Source organism: Leptonychotes weddellii, chromosome 5 (assembly GCF_054177405.1).
Source record: "Leptonychotes weddellii isolate Sample4059 chromosome 5, ASM5417740v2, whole genome shotgun sequence".
NCBI lineage: Eukaryota > Metazoa > Chordata > Mammalia > Carnivora > Phocidae > Leptonychotes > Leptonychotes weddellii.
Window position 1 is genome coordinate 117,028,157 of NC_138373.1, and position 20,164 is coordinate 117,048,320.

General features: G+C 42.9%; 1 protein-coding gene across 3 annotated transcripts in view; it reads right to left on the reverse strand.

The window, feature by feature from the left end:
• Positions 1–2,353: 2,353 nt before the first annotated feature.
• Positions 2,354–20,164, reverse strand: part of BEST3 (bestrophin 3) — a 33,865-nt gene continuing 16,054 nt past the window's right edge. For 2 of the 3 annotated variants that reach the window (XM_006732331.2, XM_081822057.1), the window contains 3 exons: positions 17,810–17,890; positions 15,949–16,100; positions 2,354–4,365 (listed from right to left, as the gene is read on the reverse strand). In XM_006732331.2, the coding sequence (XP_006732394.1) occupies positions 3,426–4,365; positions 15,949–16,100; positions 17,810–17,890 (1,173 nt within the window). In that variant the 3' untranslated portion in view covers positions 2,354–3,425. Of the gene's footprint in view, positions 4,366–11,286; positions 11,766–15,948; positions 16,101–17,809; positions 17,891–20,164 lie in introns of those variants that run through there. The other variant, XM_081822058.1, reaches the window with a different exon arrangement.

A 20,164-nucleotide genomic window follows, 5' to 3' on the forward strand; every position in this document is an offset into this window, starting at 1 on the left:
TACATTACATCATTAGTTTTAGATGTAGTGTTCCATGATTCATTGTTTGTGCATAACACCCAGTGCTCCATGCAGAATGTGCCCTCCTCAATACCCACCACCAGGCTAACCCATCCTCCCACCCCCCTCCCCTCTAGAACCCTCAGTTTGTTTTTCAGAGTCCATCGTCTCTCATGGTTTGTCTACCCCTCCGATTTCCCCCGCTTCATTCTTCCCCTCCTGCTACCTTCTTCTTCTTCTTTTTTTTTTTTCTTAACATATATTGCATTATTTGTTTCAGAGGTACAGATCTGTGATTCAACAGTCTTGCACAATTCACAGCGCTTACCAGAGCACATACCCTCCCCAGTGTCTAAATAAAAAATCTTAAAAAAAAAAAAAAAGAGGGTGTGTGAGTCTTTAAATGAATGGACAATTTTACATTTCTCCATTCCATTTAAAATGTGTTTTCCATGGCTTAGTTGAACCCAGCTGTAAGTGGATGGCTGGAGTGGCAGAGGCGATGAGCCATGAAGTACACGAGATAATTAAAGAGGGAGGAGAACAGCCTTCTTTGTTTTGTGGGGGGCCGGTCATCCCTGAATTCTTGGATGACAGAGAAAAAGTTCACGGGCCTTTACCTTCCCTGACTTGTGGAAGGCGTGAGGGCACAGCTAGCTCCAGAGGTCAGAGAGAGAAGGCCTCAGGGTGGGCTTGGCCTTGTTGCACTCTCTGGCTTTAAGGATTGCATCTGATGCACAGCGGAGCCTGTTCTGGGAATGGACAAGCCAAAAAGAATAAGCCACCAGGCCAGGTGGCCATTTAGGGGGTAGAAGTTTCCAGAGCTCAGGGAAAAATGGGCTAGGCAGGCAATGAAATCAGGCACCAGAGAAATCTTTTTTTTTGCAGCTTTGGTCTTTGTGGGTAAAAACTCATTTCAGAATGAATAGAGAATTTCTTCATATGATGTGGGCAATTGCTAGCTTGAATTTATAGCTGAATTCAACCACATGGGCTCATTGAATGAGTCATTATTCAGCTTCCAGTGCAAGGAGGAAATGGGAGGCCACCTCAGAGTCTGATGAAATCTTAAGGAAATTAAATAGTTTTCTAAACAAAGGTGCATAAGGGGTAGATGGAAGCAGAGATGAATGAATACTTTCCTAGTTTGGGAGAGTGGACCCCTAGAATCATACATTCTGTTTGTGTATAATTTATCACCTTGGATTTATGAACAAAAATTGGTTATATTTTGAAAGCAGCTAAGTAGAAACTTGTTTGAATTTGAGCAATAGTTAAAGCCAAAGAGAAGAGAATAGAGGGACTTAAGTTGAAACAGCCAAAAGAAAAGCATTAAGAGGCTGGGGGAGGGTTAGGGTTCCTGGCTCTCAGCTGCATTACATCATATTATATGATATATACTTGATTGCATAGTCCGTACGAATGCTTTGGGAATATTGGTCCTTTCCCAGGGGCTAACACTCTTGACCCACATAGAGAACCATCAATGTATAGTATTTCTTCCAATGTTATTTCCTTTTAGTCTTTTGAGAAAACCCAGTTAAAGTAAATGTCACTGCTGTCACGCAGCTTGGGTGGCCCAGTTAGATGCAGTGTCTTATAAAAATGTGCTAATTATAACATTGCGTGCTGGGAGAAGTTGGGGAGGAGGGTTCTGCCACCTTTGTTCTTTCAGAAAAATGAAGAGGACCATGGCTGGGCTCAAGGGGAGAGCAATGCCCTCCCTGTATGCATGCATGAAAGACCGGGTAGGGGCGCCCGGGTGGCTCAGTCAGTTGAGTGTCTCGTGAGCCTCATGAGTGGCTCAGGTCATGGTCTCGGGGTCATGGGATCGAGCCCCGCATTGGGCTCCATGCTGAGTTCGAAGTCTGCTTGAGATTCTCTCCCTCTGTCCTCCTCCACTCTCTCTCAAATAAATAAATAAATAAATAAAATCAATCTTAAAAGGAAAAGACCAGGTAGACTCAGGCAGGGAGGACCCAGAGGGCCTGCCAAGGCTGGAGAAGTTCAGGCATGGCTTCCTTGGGGCATCCTCCAAAACTGTGGGCCAACTGCTGGCTGATTCAGGGCCTTATACATGGCATGACACAGTGAGGGAGCGCACAGGTTAAGAGGTTGGACTCTTGGTTAAACCTGGGTTTTAATCCGAGCTCTACCACTTTCTGGCTGTGTGATTTAGTCACACTATTTTGCTTTTCCAAAGGCTCTGTTTTCTTCATCTTTAAAATGGATCTCTCCATAGCATTCCTGTGAGGATTAGTGAAATTCTCTGTGAACTTTACAGGCTGCTGCCTGGACCCGTGAGTACTAGATAAATGGTAGCAATTAGGGTTACTTTATTTGTTAAGTCATACGTAGTCAAGCTTCATCATACAACGGAGATAGTGAGACACAGCATTCTCCACACAAAGTCAGAGGCCCCAACCAACCGCCATCTTCAACAACTCCTTGGAGGGAGTTGGTCAACGTCCTGTCCCCATCGTGCCATCCTGGATCCCCTTAACCTCCCAGCTCCAATATCCTACCTCATGCCAAACAACCTGGCAGACACAGTAACTGGTCCCACGTTGTGACATGATTGGGATTTTTGCTTAAGAGTTCGAGTTAAACCCACTCAAGCCTTGTTATTCTTTGGTTCCATAAGCACTTGGTTATGCAGGTTCCTTGTCCTCTTGGCTTCCGATTTCTCCAGTGTTCAAGGCCAGAGGGTGGCTACAGAAAGAATGGCAATGGCTGCCGTCAGCCCCCACGCACCTTCCACCGGGAGGCCTGAGTGTGTCAGGTTGGACTTTCGGTCATCTTTGATTGCCCTGTGGGAGGCACGGCCAATGCGTCATCGTTTGCAAACCAGGGCAAAAAGTAAGCAGCAGAGTTGGCAAGAGAAAATAGTACAACCTGAAAGGTGGGACAGAGTAGAAGGGAAAGATAAAAGGATGAGAGAATAAAAGAAAACAGAGAAAAAGAAATTGAAGGGAGATGGAGGTTGTGATGCTGATGAAGCTTAAGAATCAAGAAGTGATAACAGTTCTAGAAAGTGGGAGTGAGACGGTTAGAAAGCCTCAAAGAGTCAGTATCAGGAATGAGCTTTTGTGGCATTGTGTGACACATCTCCCTCTCTTTATGATTGAGGAGCCGAAGAAAAGAGAAAAAGTGGGGAGGAGAGCATCCTTGTCTCCCGGTAGGCAAAACTGGGGAACTATCGTCTACAAGGCCCTTTCCAAATCTAACATAATCTCTGAATTGTAAGTCATATATATATTTTATTAAGATTCCCTGTTTGGTTAAGATATGTCACTGTGGTCTGTGTGACTTCCGTGAAAGTCACCTTGTAACAGTTCTCAGAAGCTAGGATCATAATGCCCTTCAGTTTTAAGTAGCTTATACATTTTCTAAAAAATTGACCAGTTCAAAAGTAAGAACCTCGGCTAGAACCAGGTCCTAGAGCTTTCTGGTCTTCCCTTGGGTGATTCTTCCGCTGGCTCATTGTTAAAATCTATGATATCTGTTTCCTTGGTGTCCAGGTTTTCCATTAAATACAGCATATCAGGAGAGGCTCGAGAGCCAGCCACAATGTTGATTCCACTGGTCTCTGAGGATGCTTCTGTGTCAAGTAAAAGAACGGGCTCAGGGCTCACGGGGTCTGAACTAAGGCCTGCCGGTGAGGTGGGGCTGAACTCCAGGAACCCCGGAAGGCTCCACCTTTTCAGGAACTTGTCATCATTAGGGTCTTCCCCAGAGGCAAACGTGAGGACGTTTCTTTCATCTTTGGCTGAACTAATCTGGGGACTGGGGTCCCTAGGAGGTGTCCCTTTCTCTGTGGGGCATGAAATCAATCCCACAGGGACCGCCTGCTGTCCAGTCCTGCTTGGCTCTACCCCAGTAAAATCTGCACTCTGGATGGAGGTGGTGGAGCCATCTGACACGGGCACTGGTCCCTCAGCCATTGTGATCAGTACCTCGGGGACCTGCGGCATTTTGGTGGGGGAGACCCTCATGCCGGGCTGTGGACTCAGGCTCTGCAAAGTGCTCGTCTGGCTGGTCTCCCTGATGGTGGACAGCTCCCCCAGGCTGGAGTAGAGCTTACTGCTCCCCTCTGGGGAGCAGGGTTGCTTCTGGGTGCCTGAGGCACGGTGGGGGCTTCTCGAGGGCACATCCAGCAAATCCCTGGCTGGGCTGACCTCACCACTTGGGGGAAAGAACATGGAGCTGTCACTGGCCTGCCGGCCGTAGCTTCTCCTCTGGGGGCTGGAGGGGTGTTCGTGGGCACTCAGGAACCTCTTGACTCTCCTAATCACAGAACGGCGGTGGCCGTGCTTCTCGTAACTCCACAGCCACTCCTCGCCAGGGAAGTTGGACCCGGACAGTCTGAAACACACAAGGACACAAGGCAGGCAGCTCAGCTTCGGGTCCTCAACTCTCTGGGCAGCGCCTCAAAGTTAAGGGCAGAGTCTGGGGTTCGCATTCCAGATTTTGAAATGGAGGAGATTTTAATTTGAGAGAGTCCAGCAGAGATTCTCGGAACTCTTGGTCCCAGGACCTTTTTAAACTCTTAAAAATTACTGAATACCCCGAAGAGATTTGTTTATGTGGGTTATACCTATTGCTATTTATTGTATTGGAAATAACTGAGGAATATAAAAAAAGAAAACCCACACATACAAGAATGTGCAAGCTCACGTTCCATTAAATGTTAAGTGATGACATCATCACATAGCATGGAGCCTCTGGAAAATTCCACTCTACACTCAGGAAAGAATGAGACTGAAAAAGGTAAATAACATTTTAGTGTTGTTACAAAAATAGTTTTGACCTTAAGGACTTGGGTCCTGGGGGTCTTGGTTTCTGGGGAGTCCCAGCAGTTCCCAGACCACACTTTGAAAATCACTAATCTAGAGATTTGGACATTAAAAAAAATAAAGATACAATGGGTGTTCCTTCACTCTTATTACAGGTGAACCAATGCCATGAACTAAGGATCCATAAAACCCTCCAAAATAATGGATCATAGTTAAATTCAAGACCATGCAAAACACAGCTGACATCTGCATTTATTTAAGTACCTTCCATGCATTAATTCACTTAATTATCATATTCATTGTGTGAGCTGGTACTATTATGATTCTCACTCTACAGATGAAGAAACCGAGGTCCAGAGAGATTCCTGAAGGCTGTGTAGCCAGTGGGGGCAGAACTCAGAAATCTGACTCCAAAACCTTTGTTCTTAATCCCTTTTATATACATGGGTATCGGGTAACAAGGGGGAGCCTGGGGGGGGGTGCAGATTAATGAGTAAAACAGTCTTTGCCCACAGGTAATTTGTTATCATCACTGGTCTGCTCACTTAGGGTTAAGGAAGGAGAAATGTGAACTCTGTGGAGTGATGTGGCCGCGCAGTGTGACCGGGCTCCCCGCTGCTGAAGTTTGATTGATTTGGTAATGTTGAATTTTCAACATTTGAGACCTAAAACAAATAATCCTACCCTTTTGAATCTTCTCCTTCAAGGCTGGAAGAAAATGGATAATTGGGATGACAGTGAGGGCTATGGGGTGGTAAGACCAAGTCCTGCCAAGTACATGGTGCATGTACTGTCTTACTGAGGTTCGAGGAAGAGCTACTTAAGCCTTGCCCTTAAACCGCAAATGCTCACAATGGCTCTGGGAGCAACTGTGCTCCGTCCACCCGGGTGCAGGACTCATGTGGACATCCGTGGGGACAAGATGCCTACACAGTGCCAGGTGCACTTTCTGTGACCCAAAGGGGAAAGTTGGAACGGCACGATATTGGTGTAACCTGAAAGGGCAAAGTGAGCAGCAGAGAGAACGTTGTTCCTCCGTGTTTATGAATAAAAGATGGCTGGTTGAGAGGATTAACTGGCTAAATGTCCCCAAATGGCATCCGATTACAACCTCGTGCTGTTATTCTAAAGCCCCAGCAGGGCCCTTGGCTACCAGATAGTCTCTGCCTGCCACCCCCACCACCGGCCCCACCCCCGTCCCCGCCCCAACTGGGCTGTGCACGGCTCCAATTCTGTTGCACGGACTGGGGAAATGCAGACTCATGCCTCAGCGGCCCCGGGCGCCCAGCTCGTTGGATTTCATGAGGTCAGATCTGCAGTCGCACTTCAGGAGTGCACTCAGTTAAGGAGGGCACCAGGGGAGCAATGGCGCGGGTCGTTCATCAAGATCGCCACGCTGGGCATCTGAGGCGGAGCTGGCCATCTCCCTTCATAGGGCGAGCCTCTGTCCTCCATCTGGGATCTTGACTTTTTATATGGGATTTGTCTTCCTTGCCTTCTTCTAAACCACACAACAGTGTTAAGAACGGTAACATCTTCCAGGAAACCCAGTTGTACTATTAGTATTTCAAAACTTTGTAAATCCCAAGGACACAATTTTCTAACTATGCACTGATGTGATGGATGTGTATATTCAATGGGGGCAAGAGGATTAAGGCCCTGTGCCACAAATTAGAGAAAAACAGACCAGTTGCAAAGAACAAACTGCAAAAAGGACAATGCTCTTGCTCTTGTTCAATCAATACCGATTCACCAACTGACACTGGGCAGGGCTGCCAATGAGACCCCACTGCACCTTCCTGCCTCAGGAGACTGTGGTGTGGACGCATGAGATTTATCCACTTACCCGACTCAATCTATTGAGCACCAGCTACGAATAAATTAGCTGCATATGTACTGTATCGCATCATTTAAAAGGAGGGAGAAAGCATGTATATAAATAGCTACATTTGGGGCCAAGTTTTCAAGCTGGCTTTTGACATTGAGTAGGAATCGAATGGGCAGAGAAGGGACAGAGTATTCCAAGTGGAAGAAGTGCCTTGAGCAAATAAGACAGGGGAAGCTCTAGGGTGTTTATGAGGAATAGCAGATACCTGAGTTGTATCAAGCACAGAAGAGTTGAGGCAGACAGCTGAAAAGGCAGCCTTTATTGTGTTACAGAGTCTCACATACGAGGTCGAGGGATTTGGACTTTACGCAGAGGCAGGGGGCAGCTTTGGACTCTTCAAGAATGGAGGGCATAACTAGCCATGTGCTGTTTGGTAGTAGTGTGCAAGCTGGAAAAGCTACATGGAAAGCAACGTTGATGAATGTTGTCATCTAGAAATGCTTTGGATGAGAAACATGATGTGGGAACTTTCCATGCTATTAGTCAGAAGGACCTGTTAGTGGGTCTTTGGAAGATCACTTGGCTGCCTGTGATCTGGGGGACTGACGTGGTGAAGGAGGCCCTCTGGGTGTTTATGCTATCAAAGAGCAGGAGTGAGACTCCCGAGCGTGATGAACCTAACAACCTTTTGTCCAAATGTTTCCGTGAGGGAACGTCTCACTGCCTGCACACGATCCCCATCTCCTTTCTCCCATAGTCATGGTTCCCAATATGACAGCAGAAACCATGGTCTAAGAACAAAATGGTTTAAAGCTTAGAGTACACGGAATAGAAAACATTAAAGGTTTTTCATTTCCCAGTTGGGAGGTTTGGATGTATCTTTTAGGTCCTTTTAGACTTTCTTCTCCTCCTTATTTGGTTTTTAAAGTGTACCTTTAGAGGGTATGTGCTGTGGTAAGCACTGTGAATTGTGCAAGACTGTTGAATCTCAGATCTGTACCTCTGAAACAAATAATGCAATATATGTTAAGAAAAAAAAAAAAGAAGATAGCAGGAGGGGAAGAATGAAGGGGGGGAAATCAGAGGGGGAGACGAACCATGAGAGACGATGGACTCTGAAAAACAAACTGAGGGTTCTAGAGGGGAGGGGGGTGGGAGGATGGGTTAGCCTGGTGATGGGTATTAAAGAGGGCACGTTCTGCATGTTATGCACAAACAATGAATCATGGAACACTACATCTAAAACTAATGATGTAATGTATGGTGATTAACATAACAATAAAAAATTTTTTAAAAAATAAAGTGTACCTTTAGAATGGGGTGAGTACAATCCGGAGGCCCCAGTATAACACCACTTAAAATGCCTCAAAACAATGATAGCAGAAACATTATATTGCTTTACATTAGAGAAGGTCAGCTGAAAAAGGTCTTACATTCTGGAATTCGCTTGGACTTAAATAGGCAGGTAATTAGAGCTAGGAGGACGTTCATGGAAAGTGCCATGCAGCCCTTAGTGTCCAGAAGACGGAATTTGAGAATTGTCTCTGTGGTGAGGGAAAGGATTGATTTCCGGGAGCTTGCAGAACCAGGATTTCTGCTGCCTGGGCTGACTCTAACCAACTGTGTGACCTTAGGAGAGCCACTTAACCTTTCTGTGACTCAGCATCATACTCGATAAACTACTTCCTCCACCTGCCTCACAGGCTGTTTGGGAGTTCAAAAGGAGTAATAGATGTGGAAAAGCTTTGAAGGGTAGATGATATGAAAAGGTCTCTGTCAGGGACCGGCAGACTGTCAGAGGTGATTTCCAAGTCATTGTTGACTTCTCGCACCTGGTTGGAGGAAAGGATAGTGTCTGCCTGAAGGTGACTCCCTTTTCTCCTCCAAGAGTGTATTTTAAAAGTGTCACTACACCTTGGAGCTGCCAACTGACAATGAACTCCTTAGAAGGGAGGACTCTAACAGTCATTTCATGGTTAGATGAGGGCACTGAGTGAATGGAGAGGAAGCATTGGGATGGGAGAAACTGGGTTCTTCCGGAGAAGGAAGATGGGGCTGATCAGGTGGTTTTTGTGCCACTAGCAGACATGGCCGAATCCTGCAGGAAACACTGACTGCACAATGTAAATCATTCAAATGGAAAAAATGAGAATGAGGAAGGTTGTGCCAAGTATTGGGCTCTTTTTGAGAAAGGGAGGTGGGACACAGAGAATAGATTATGTTAAGCCAGTCAGGCTAATTGGTGCAAGCCGAGCCTAGGAAGGAGAGCATGCATAATTTCTACAGGTCACACTGGCGCCAGGATTGGATGTGTTCTTATTTCAATCTCAGCTGTTAAAAAAGACCAACAACTCACATTTTCAAAACATCTATTGAGCACTTACAACACCATCGGCCCCACCGTCTCCCTTGCCAGTGACAGATGTCTGAAGGCATGAGCAGTAGTGACTTAATTAAGGGCTTTTGAGAAGCTGCTTGAGCTGGTCAGGGCGCTGAAGAACACTTGTCACCTCCTGTTGCCATAATAAGAGGCAGGGGACCGGACTGCTGGAGATGGTGGTGACTTGGGGTGTGTCTGATATGAAAAGACCAAAACAGCCCTGATGACTTGAGAGATTTAATGCTTTTTTTTTTTTCGGAGCAAGCTTTTTACAAAGCAACCCCTTTCTCATGTGTATGATAGGTAAATATAGAGCTTCAAAAGGTTGAAGGGTAAAAGCGGATGATGCTTGCCTTTTTTAGTCTGGGCCATGTTTTTTTGTTTTTTTTAATCTTCCCCCCAGGTTTATTGATATACAACTGACATAGAACATTCTGAAGTTTAATGTGTACGATGTGATGATTTGATACACGTGTGTATTGTGGAATGTTTGCCACAATAAGTTTAGCCAACATCATCACCTCACGTGGTCGCCATTTTTTTTTCTTGTTGTGCCACATTTAAAGCGGTATTTTGCCAACTTAAATTCAATTAATTTAGGTCATTTTAACCGAATTTTAATGAGGAATTTAGGAAATTGATGTTTAATATGATGAGTTCTACTTCTCACATCAGATTTATTGTTTTCAAATTGCTGGTGTTACTCAAAGTCAGGCAGCTGCCTTGGAGGGAGCTGACAATTTGCCTGAAAATCTCTCAGGGCAACAGGAGCACGTGTGGAGGAGCATTTATTCATGGCAAAGCCATTAGAGGCGAAGGCGGTTATTTATAACCGTCTTCACTGCAGAAGCTTGTCAAAGCGGTAGCCCAGGATTTATGAGATGGGAAAGGTAACTCTTATTCTGTGCTGGGAGGTGCGGGGCCAAGCGTTGTGAGGAAAATCCAGCAGACAGAAGGCTGTATCCACCCAGCACTCCCTTGCTGGGGGACAGTTTCCAGAAGTGGAGCATCATGGGAGGTTTGCTTAGCCCAGAGAGGTGCACATGGAACTGGCCACCCTCCTGCTACCTCTCTCTTGCCTCTCTGCTAGTTTGGACCGAGGATTATGGCAAATCTGGTAAAAGAACAGGCATATCTAGCCTCGTGTTACCACTCTGGTTATGCTCACTTAGCCTCCGCTGGCTGAAACAAAAATAAATTGTGGTCCAAAGTGGAGGTTCACTTACAATCCCCCGCGTTTCCACACTGTCGTATTCTACGAGAGTTTTGCTAGAAAAGGAAATTAAGTCATCTATACCTCTTATATCTTTTAGAAGGTGAAAATTGAGTGCCAGTGGTGAACCTATGTCGGCATATGAAAGAAGCCCTGAGAAAGTTCTAAAATTACAAACTTAATGCCATCTCCTTGGGAGGTTCCATCTCTCCTTCCTTTCTGATACATTAAGTGAAAATCAATGTTCCAAGAATACATTTTTGTTGAAGTTAGTGATTCAGAAATTGAGGTATTTCTGGTAGTTTATAACCAAGCATGCAATAGTATATATCAGACTGTGTATTTTTTTGTAAAGATAAATATTTGAATATAGTTACCTAAGAAAGGATTACTGACTAAAACATCCATCTAGAAGTATATTTAACCACAGTTTAATAAAGTATTTGCTTGTTAAGTATATGTTTTGGTATATTTGAGCTAGTATCACTAAGAAAACTTCTGACTGTACCATGCAATCCTAATGCTTTGTGCACATTAAATATGTATGTATAATTGCAAAAAAGTAATTGTATTATCTCTACACATTCTTAGAAACTTTGGAATAAAGAGAGATAAGTAAAAGTCATTATTTCCGGGTAAAGTGGTTGCAGTTTTACAGTACCAAATAAATCTTAAATAAATCCCTCAGCTCTGAACCAGAAGGAACTCTTACAAAATGTTTATATTTCTCCTCTTTTCTAAGTGCGCCCTGAACTGACTTCTTAGACCCATTCCTTAAGATCACTCTAAATGTGAGGAAGTGGTGACATATTTGAATCCTGGCAGAAAGCCCAATAAAGCAGTGTTCTTTAAATGGTGCTGCAGCCAGAGGTTCAAGGTTCCCAAGCTGAGCGCATGCGTCTACATCAGCAGGACAGTGAGCGCGAGCACAGTCCCATGTGTATACACTAGCGTGATCCACTTCATAAGCAGCAACAGCCCCTCTTCTCCAGGATTTGGAATCCTTCAGCTGTTATGGATAGATATTTCATTTGGGTTTTTCCAATGCCTTTAAGGGATTATTGCTTCTTTACTCTTGGTGGTTTTGATTTTCAAGATAGGATTAAAGGGAGTTATGAGACTTCAGATCTTTCATGTCCATGTGTTCCATTCCTTGGAGACTTTTAAATTTGTGCTAATGGATAATCCCGAGTATTTAAAAAATAATAAGGATTTTGGAGTGACTCATGATGGTATAATGTGAAAAGCATTCTACCTCCAGCTAGCTGTGGTAGGCTAGGCCTGGATCTTATTTTTTGTTTGTTTTAAAAAGAAGTTTATTTTCAGCAATGCTGGCATGAGTTTAAGCATTGTAGGTTTGTTTTGATAAAGTTTGGTTTATTAGACATAAGTGTTTAGTATTGCCCAAAGAAGACCCATTTGCATTTCAGGGCTTGGGCCGTGTTTTCTTTATGTGTCTCTTATGGACAACTCTTCTTACGGCTGCTTGCCTGTGTTCTCTTCGTCTTGGTTAATAGTGTCTCCACGGTAAAGACAATGCCAGGACACCTTAATTAAAACAGCAGATCACCGCAATGCATTTACCCTCTGCTGAATCCTTATTCCTATCTGTGCTAGCTCCTAATTTATTCTTAAAGATGCACATTAGACTTCTCAGCTCCAAGGAGTTTTGTCTGATTCCCCGGGCTGGGTGAGCATTTCTCTATTGCTGTGTTTACCACATTGTATTATAACCTGTCTCCTCATTATGTCTGTGAGCTTAAGAGGTATTTGTTTTGTTTTGTTTTTTTCGCCTCTGCCTAGCATTTGGCATATAACCTACCATAGACCAGGCCCTGAAAGCATATTTTGCTTAGAATAAATGGATGAGTTTTTTGTGTACGTGAAGATACAAGGAAAAACATGATATTGTAAATTTGTACTTGAGATAAAAAATGGGGAAAAACTTACTTTATTTCACTAATGTACATTTGATAAATGTGTAGAAAATAGGGCAATATTTTGAACATGTTCCTGAATATAGAGAAGAGAAGAATTATCTCTAAGGAATTTCCTTTTTATGTGGAAATGAGCAGTGTATCAAATGTGAAGGAAAATATGAAGCAGAGTAATTTCTCAGGTTGCCCCTGGACAGTACTTTTGCTCAGTTATTGAAGGGAATCACCTTAATTTTTAGAATTTCTGGGTCATAGGAATTGTGATCATAAGCTTGAAACATTGATATGAAAAGATAAGGGAACTTTGATTTCTGAATTAAATATACTGGGAACATACATCCTCAATAGAATAAGAAAATAAAAAACTTACTCATCCAGGAAAGGATTTTATATGCACATCAAGCAGCAAACACTTGTCTGAAATGTTTGCATCCATACTATTTTGACATCTGGTCTTTGTTCTAATGCAAAGGGCTCGTTGGCTCAGTCACATCATCAGTAAAATCACCTGTGCTAAAATAATCCTTACTCTTACCTTCCCTTTTCCCTGAGCCTCAGTCAGATGGCTCTCTTGATACTGACCTTGTATTTGGTGAGTGAACAATACAATGCTTAGGGAATTAGCTTTTGTGATTCCAGAGGACATCTATTGCTTTTGTCAGCCTAGCAAACCATTCACCCTCTCCTGGTAATACCACCCTAATTTTCTTTTTCTTTTTTTAAAGATTTTGTCTATTTATTTGACAGAGAGAGACGGAACACAAGCAGGCGGAGTGGGAGAGGGAGAAGCAGGCTCCCCGATGAGCAGGGAGCCCGATGCGGGGCTCGATCCCAGGACCCTGGGATCATGACCTGAGCCGAAGGCAGACGCTTAACGACTGAGCCACCCAGGCGCCCCCACCACCCCAATTTTCTTAAGACATCATCTACTCCATATGGTTGGTTGGGGCTGGCCACACCCCTTAGTCCAAAGATGGACATGTGAACCAGCCTTGGCTAATCAAAACATCATGTCTCCCTGTTGATAGTGATTGGTTCAACAATGGGCATGTTAGCCAAGCCCAGCCAATTAATTCAGTACTTTAATTTTAAGAGTTGGAGAAGAGATGTACTCTTTCCATAGGATTTGCTGAGAAGATAGGTTGTAGGCCTAAAGCTTCTGGCTGCCCTCTTGCCATTTTGCCATCAGGAGGGGAGAGCCTGCCTGAAACCTGAGCCAATGGAGAGAAAAGCGGGAATAGAGAGACAAGGCAAGAGTGAGTCCTGGTGACATTCTTTGAGCCTCTGGATCGAGCCACACTGAAAGTGAGGCTAGTCTCTAGATGTGACCCAAGAAACCTCTTTTTGCTTATGTTAGCTGGAGTTGGTTTTCCATCACAGGCAACCAGAAACAGCTTATCTAATAGCACAGTCCTGGAAGGAATCTACAGTGATGGATCAAAGAGGACATTTCTGTGAATTCTCCGAAAGCCTGCATTCTTGAAGCGACTTTTCCTGGGTTGTGAGGCTCCCCTTGAATGGTCCTCATTCATGCAGAAAATCAAGACCAAGTGAGCTTTTGCCTGATTGTTTATTTGATCAATTGGTTCTAGAGGAGTCCAGTTCAATGCCTCCCCTAATAGACTCTGGCCTTTACCTGTGCCTGTTCCCATCCTGCTAACAAACAGTCCGTCTTAATTACAGGAATTCTCTCTGACAGCTAAAAACTTTGCTGCATTCTTAAATATCATATCTCCTAGTTTTCTCTGAAGCATTTTATTTTCTGTCCTAAATTTCCCAGAACTAGCTTAATACAAATAACGGCTTAGACTTGTTTAATTTTTCTATGCCTCACTTTGACATCCACAAATGAGAGATTTACACAAGTCCATACTGACAACGCTTCTATGGTTATATCTGGAGTGTTTTAGGTTTACAATCTCGTTTAATCTTCTCAATAATTGTTTGGGGGTAGATATTTTCTTTGAGATCTTGTAAATCCCTAATTCTGAGTTTCTATATTTAGAAATAGGAGAAATATATATCCTAATACTTTCTAAGAAACATGGACGCTTACATGAGAATGTAAAATTATGATGATAGGGATGAATGTGCAGATCAAGATAAAAATCTTGAGACCAAAAATATATCATTTTAACAATCCTGTATGAACAACTACCCATGGACAACAGCAATGGAGTCCAAGGGCGCTGACAGTCTAAATAGCATCACCGCCATGATTCCCCGACCCTATCAAATGTGCTGCTTTCTTTTCTCTTACAAATTAGATCTTCAAACACTTTGCATTAATCAGTGATGGGAATGGAGGGAAAGGTTAAAGCCTACTGAGATGTCCAAAAACAAACGCACAGAAAAACATCAGTTACTTTTCAAAATTGAGAAGGATTTCAAAATCCATGAAACTGCCCCCAAAGAATGAATGACAAAAGGCTGAGAAGTGCAAACAACAGTGAATGACTCTTCCTGGAGCACGAGCAACCGGGTAGGGGGAGATGAGCACACCAGGCTGGAGGAAGCTCTGGCCAGGAGAGTCCCGGCTTAGCAGGCCTTCTCTAGAAGCAGAGGCAAGCCTAGCCTGGAATGTGCAACCTTCTCTAAGGTGTGCTTTGAGGACAACAAGGCAACTCTCCTGGCTCCTAAATCATCTCATTATTTGCCACAACTCCTGAAATTCTACTTTGTCATCTTTTCCTTTGGATCTTGAAAGGCTTTTAGCCTCAGAGGCTCCTTTGGAGGAGGAGTGCCATAAACCATTATTTGTTAGGATTAAGAGACATTCTGCCAAGGATAAAGCCTTATAGGAATATGGTGGAAGCTAGATATCCTGATGGTAGGGAAAGAGGAGGGCTGAACACTGTGGGGGAGAGGAAAGAAGGTACCAGGGGGCAATGATAGGACATGAACTCACCTCACAAATCTGCTGAGAGCTGGCCTCAAAGAACAGCAAACAGTTTTGCCAAAAGTTATAAGAAAAATCCTGCAAAAGTTTTTTGCCTTTTCTACAATTTTTTAGAGGGGTTCTTCTTATTTTTCTAAATTTGTCCACAGTCTTCTCTTTAAGTTACTTGGAAACTGTGGCATCTGCCTTCAGCAAATATACTTAAACTTCCCCCACATTCACACATTTCTCCAAAATCAAATACATTATCAGATTTAATAAAATTATTCAAAAACTGTGCATGATTTACTTCAGGCCTCAGCCCATTTATTTAAAGCTAAGTACACAGGGACAGATTGTTATGTTAAAACTGAAGAACAGAGACTGACTGGTCTACTAAACATAGTTGAATTAAAATCCTAGAGAAAACTTTTGATAAAACTTATCTCATTCCTTAAGATTTGCTTGTCTCCACATAGTCTAACACAGTGCCTGCACACGATATACGCTCAATTAATACTTGTTACAAATACATTTAATTATGATAATCATAATTAAATGACTATATAATTGAATAATTAAACTACTTTTCAAATTGGAAGGAAAAAAAAGAGGATAGTTTCATAACTATTGGAAAAGTTTTCTGTGGTATAAAAACAAGGTAAAGTGCAAATTACCCCCAAATACACACACACACACACACACACACACCACAGTTAAACCAGAAACTATAGTTTCTTTACTCTCAAACTTCCTTGGGCATATTAATTATATCTGAAAATTTGAAAAGGCTACTCTCCTAAGATATTAATAATTGAGAGCTGTCACGAAAATAAATTCAAGATCAGGACATAAAAAATCAGAAGAGTGCCCTACTTATTTTCTAAATATTGATGATTTAAAAAAATGCACTTACCCCATTTCGACTGTTGACCCCAGAAATGAGGGTATGCAGTAGTCAGCAGCTGCCAGTGTATAAGGTGGTCGAGCAGCAGAATCGTCCCAGTAAATGTCCTTCTTCATCTTAGGTAAGCTCATGTGCATTTCATCCACAGCTAAAAGAGAGACCTAAAATCATCGTTTTATTGTTAGAATTAATTCGGTTGTGAGTTGTATTAAGAAAGAAAGTTCCAGTGGGTGGATGGGATTTGCAGGAGGATAGAACAGTCTGAAAGAGTAAATATACAAATGTCTATTGTTCAATATTTGTTGTAACTAGGGCTGCCACACAGTTGTACATGTTGTTTACTGCACAAGAGCACTTGGCAATGGGGGTTAAGTGGGGCTATAAAACTGCCCAGACTTGCTTTGTCAAGCCACATTCCCAGAATGGAGCAAGCTATGTTTTACCTGGAGGCAGGAGAGACACCTTTTTCTTCTTTGTTCAAAGTTACTATGTTGTCTAATGGCTATCCTGACAGCAAACTTAAAGTTCCAGATATTATAGGAAGTTAAAGAGTCTCAATATCCCATTCTGTTGATTCCATAAACATACTTATACTTGATATCATTTCTTATGTGGGTTGATTTTTTGTTTGTTTTTTTTGGAAAACTATATCAGCAAGTCTACACTGCCTGGGGCTATATAGCGGTCTCTTCCTGACTTTGACACACTGATGCATGAATAAATTATTAATCTTCTGCAAATCCAATTTTTACAAAGAGCAAGTGGCCTAACCATTATGCTTCCTCCCTGACAGACTGACAGTGTGATTGTTGGAGAAGGTCAATGGAGAGGAAGTAACCTCTGTTGACCTGAGAGCTGAACCCAGGCAATCGTAGGTCCCTCACCCCCCACCCCTCCCCTGTCATTGGAATGTACATTCTGCTCACTGTTCCCACAATGGAGCCACTTCAAGGACACAGCCTTGGGAGAGCAATGTGTTGTTGAGACCATCTGGACTGAAAGTGTGGCTGAACCCAGTTAAGGCCTCTGTATAAACTTAGAAGATTCTGGCAGGTGGGCATGGAGATCTACCTGTCTTGCGGCCACCCAAGCAAAGTCTGGTCTCTCAGTCCCCTTGCTTAGTCAACCTGCCACCTACCAATCTGGAGTGGCCTTTCTTCCCTCTCTGCTGACCCTCCACGTTCGGGCCAGTTTGTGAACCAACAGTGATCTACGGTGAAACATTTGAACCTCTTTAGGAGCTGAGTAAGAGCCTGAAGCAAGTAGACAAATTGAAATTATTTTCTCAGCCTGTGAGAAAGAGAATGGTCTGAGGAGAGTCCTGCCAGAAAGGAAAAATCTCTCATGCTGGTTCTTCATGAAAAACCTCTCTGGAATAATGCTTTGGGGTCAGGGTCCTGGGGTCCATTTGGTTTAGTTCAGGCAGATTTGAGACACAAGTCGGTGTGGCCCACGTGCCCAGTGTCCAGCTGCATAGTCATCTGACCGCAGGCTCCTACATCACATGAATTCAGGAACTCACCTCACACCAGATCATGTCTGGCTGCCATTTTATGTCCCTGCTAACCTCACTTGGGTGGCAACAGAAAACAGATGAAAGAATGGATGAAAATATTGCTCTGTAGTAAGATGGAAGAGGCTGTGTAAAGCTAACAAAGGAACTTACAAAGAAAATTGGCTTGAAATTCTGCTTAAAAGGGACTAAACTTCACTGCAACGGACGTAAGACAACATACTGAAAAGCCAAACCTCTTTCATCTGTGACTAAAGTTCTGAAGTTCAGGGGCCTGTATTCAGAGTCTGTTCAGATTTGAAACATCACAAGTGATTCATTATTTATGTTTGCACAGGAAAGAGAAGCTCCTCTAACCTGCAAATTTCTGTCAATGCACCAGTTGGTTTCAAAATCATCATCATCTTCTCCAAATGGGTTGATAAGCTGCTCAGCTACCTGCAGTTGAGAACATAGAATAAGTCTATCATGATGCTTTTGAAGACTAAGAATGCAGGCTGAAGGTGATGAAGATGAAGATGATGCCTTTTGCTACTTTCATAATATGAAGCCCAGAGGGGAGTGGGTCATTTCATGGACACCGATATTTATCCACAAATGAGACTTGACTCTCAGACCATGAATGAAGCACCTGCATGGGTTTGCTCTCCAGTGGATCTGTCTGTTCAGCTGGGGACAGTGCAGGCCCTCCCCAGGAGAAGCTGTGTACCGTTCAGGAGCCAAATGATTGATGTTCAGGTACAAATCGAGCCAGTGAGAGTTGAAGGAGCACTGACGAGGTGCAAGGCACTGTGCTGGGCACCTGCAGGGCTACGTAGCCTGTGATCTTAAGGAATTTACAAGGGCCCAGATGATGAGACAAAATGTAACCACAGGGAAGATAAAACAGCAAAGAAAGACTTAAAGCACAATTAAAGAAAATAATACAAGGACTTTTCACATTTATTGGACATAACAGCTAAATGAACGAGTCAGAGAGCTAGCAAGTCATAAAGCTGGAATTTGTCTCACTTTGTTTTACTCTAAAGGATTTTCTGGTACCTGGTAAGTCAGTTTTCCCATGGAAAAGTTTAGGTAGCTCCTTATCGCATTTTTTTCACATATTTTCTAATAGTTAATCAATATGAAATGATCTACTGTGTTCCAGAATTGAAGAGACTTGATGAGAGGCTTATATGCCAAATATGTAATGCTCCTTTTTAAATTATCCCTTTGAGGGGTGCCTGGGCGGCTCAGTTGGTTAAGCATCGACTCTTGGTTTCATCTCAGGTCATGATCTTGGAGTTGTGAGATTGAGCCCCACATGGGGCTCTGCGCTCAGTGCAAAATCTGCTTGGGATTCTCGCTCCCTCTCCTTCTGCCCCTCCCCCCCTCAAATAAATAAATAAATCTTAAAAAAATCCCTTTGATTTTTATTATCTAGATATGTCTGTATGTGTGTGTGTGTGAGAGAGAGAGATTTTACATTGGGTCTAGATGTGAAAAACAAGTGTATAAAATAAAGGCACCATTGATTAGTTGGGTTTTTATATTCTCAGACTATTTGGTAGAAAATCTACCTACTTAATTTTTAGGATTTAAGTCTAACCACTAACCACTTAGACCAGCTGTTCTCAATCTTGGATGATCCAAATCACCTGGGGAACTTTAAAGGGCCTTGATGCCTGGGTCCCTCCCTCAGAGATTCTGATTTAAAGGAGGTGAGGTTGAGTTGAGCTATCAGTACTGGATGAAGCTCCAGGAGATTTTAGTGTGTGGCTGGAGTTGAGAACCATCGACTTGGAGAGGCGCATCTCCCTTGTAAGTGACAAAATTGGGCAGCACCTGTGCCCCGAATCAGTCAGCTTCACAGCAATATCCATGTCAAAGTCCTTTACTGCAACTTCCAGGGGTTATCCACCCTTTCTGGCCCAGGGTTTTCCTTAACTGGGCCACTGGATAGGCCCTAAAAATATTTTTGTTACATCCAGAATTTCACTTTTATGGGATCAGTCCTGTATATAGTATTAGAGTCTACATTTACCTACCCAAATGATAATTATGTTTCTGGATTGACTATCTCAAAAAATATCCTTTACTTTCTTAGAAGCTCCCTTTCCAGGAAATAACTGAGTAATATACTGTGTATAAGGTTAATATGGGTTTTTTTGTTTGTTTGTTTTTGTTTTTACACTTTGAAAAGATTTATAAATATTAGGATGGGAAAGATAAAACAGCTACTTAGAAAGTGAGATATAATACATTGGGTGGGAAAATACTTCTCTTCTTTTAGGGTTGTCTGTCTCTTAAAGGAGCTAAGATTGTATTTTCATGTTTTGCCTTTAAAAGTATTTTATAAAGGGACAGAATGTTAATATTTTAGAGAGCATTTCAGAAGGCAGGAACTGCTAACAGTTCCGAACACGCTGGGCAAACACCTCGCAGGGACACAAAGCAAAGAATAAAAAGCTCAGCACAACTCAGGGGACAGGACAATAAAAGACCAGAATGATCGAGCATTTGGGCCAGCGTGGTGATTTTCTAAGACTCGAGTCTTCTTTTTTCTCGAATGGGAGACGAGAGCTATTAGTTTCTCTTGCTCTTTCTCTGTCTTAAATGGGTAAAAATAATTAAGAATCACTGTCACCCGGCTGAAAATGTTTTTGCCAATTATAAGGGACACGCCTTTAGTTTTTGAAGTGCAGACATATTTATTTTCCCTGGTTACGATTC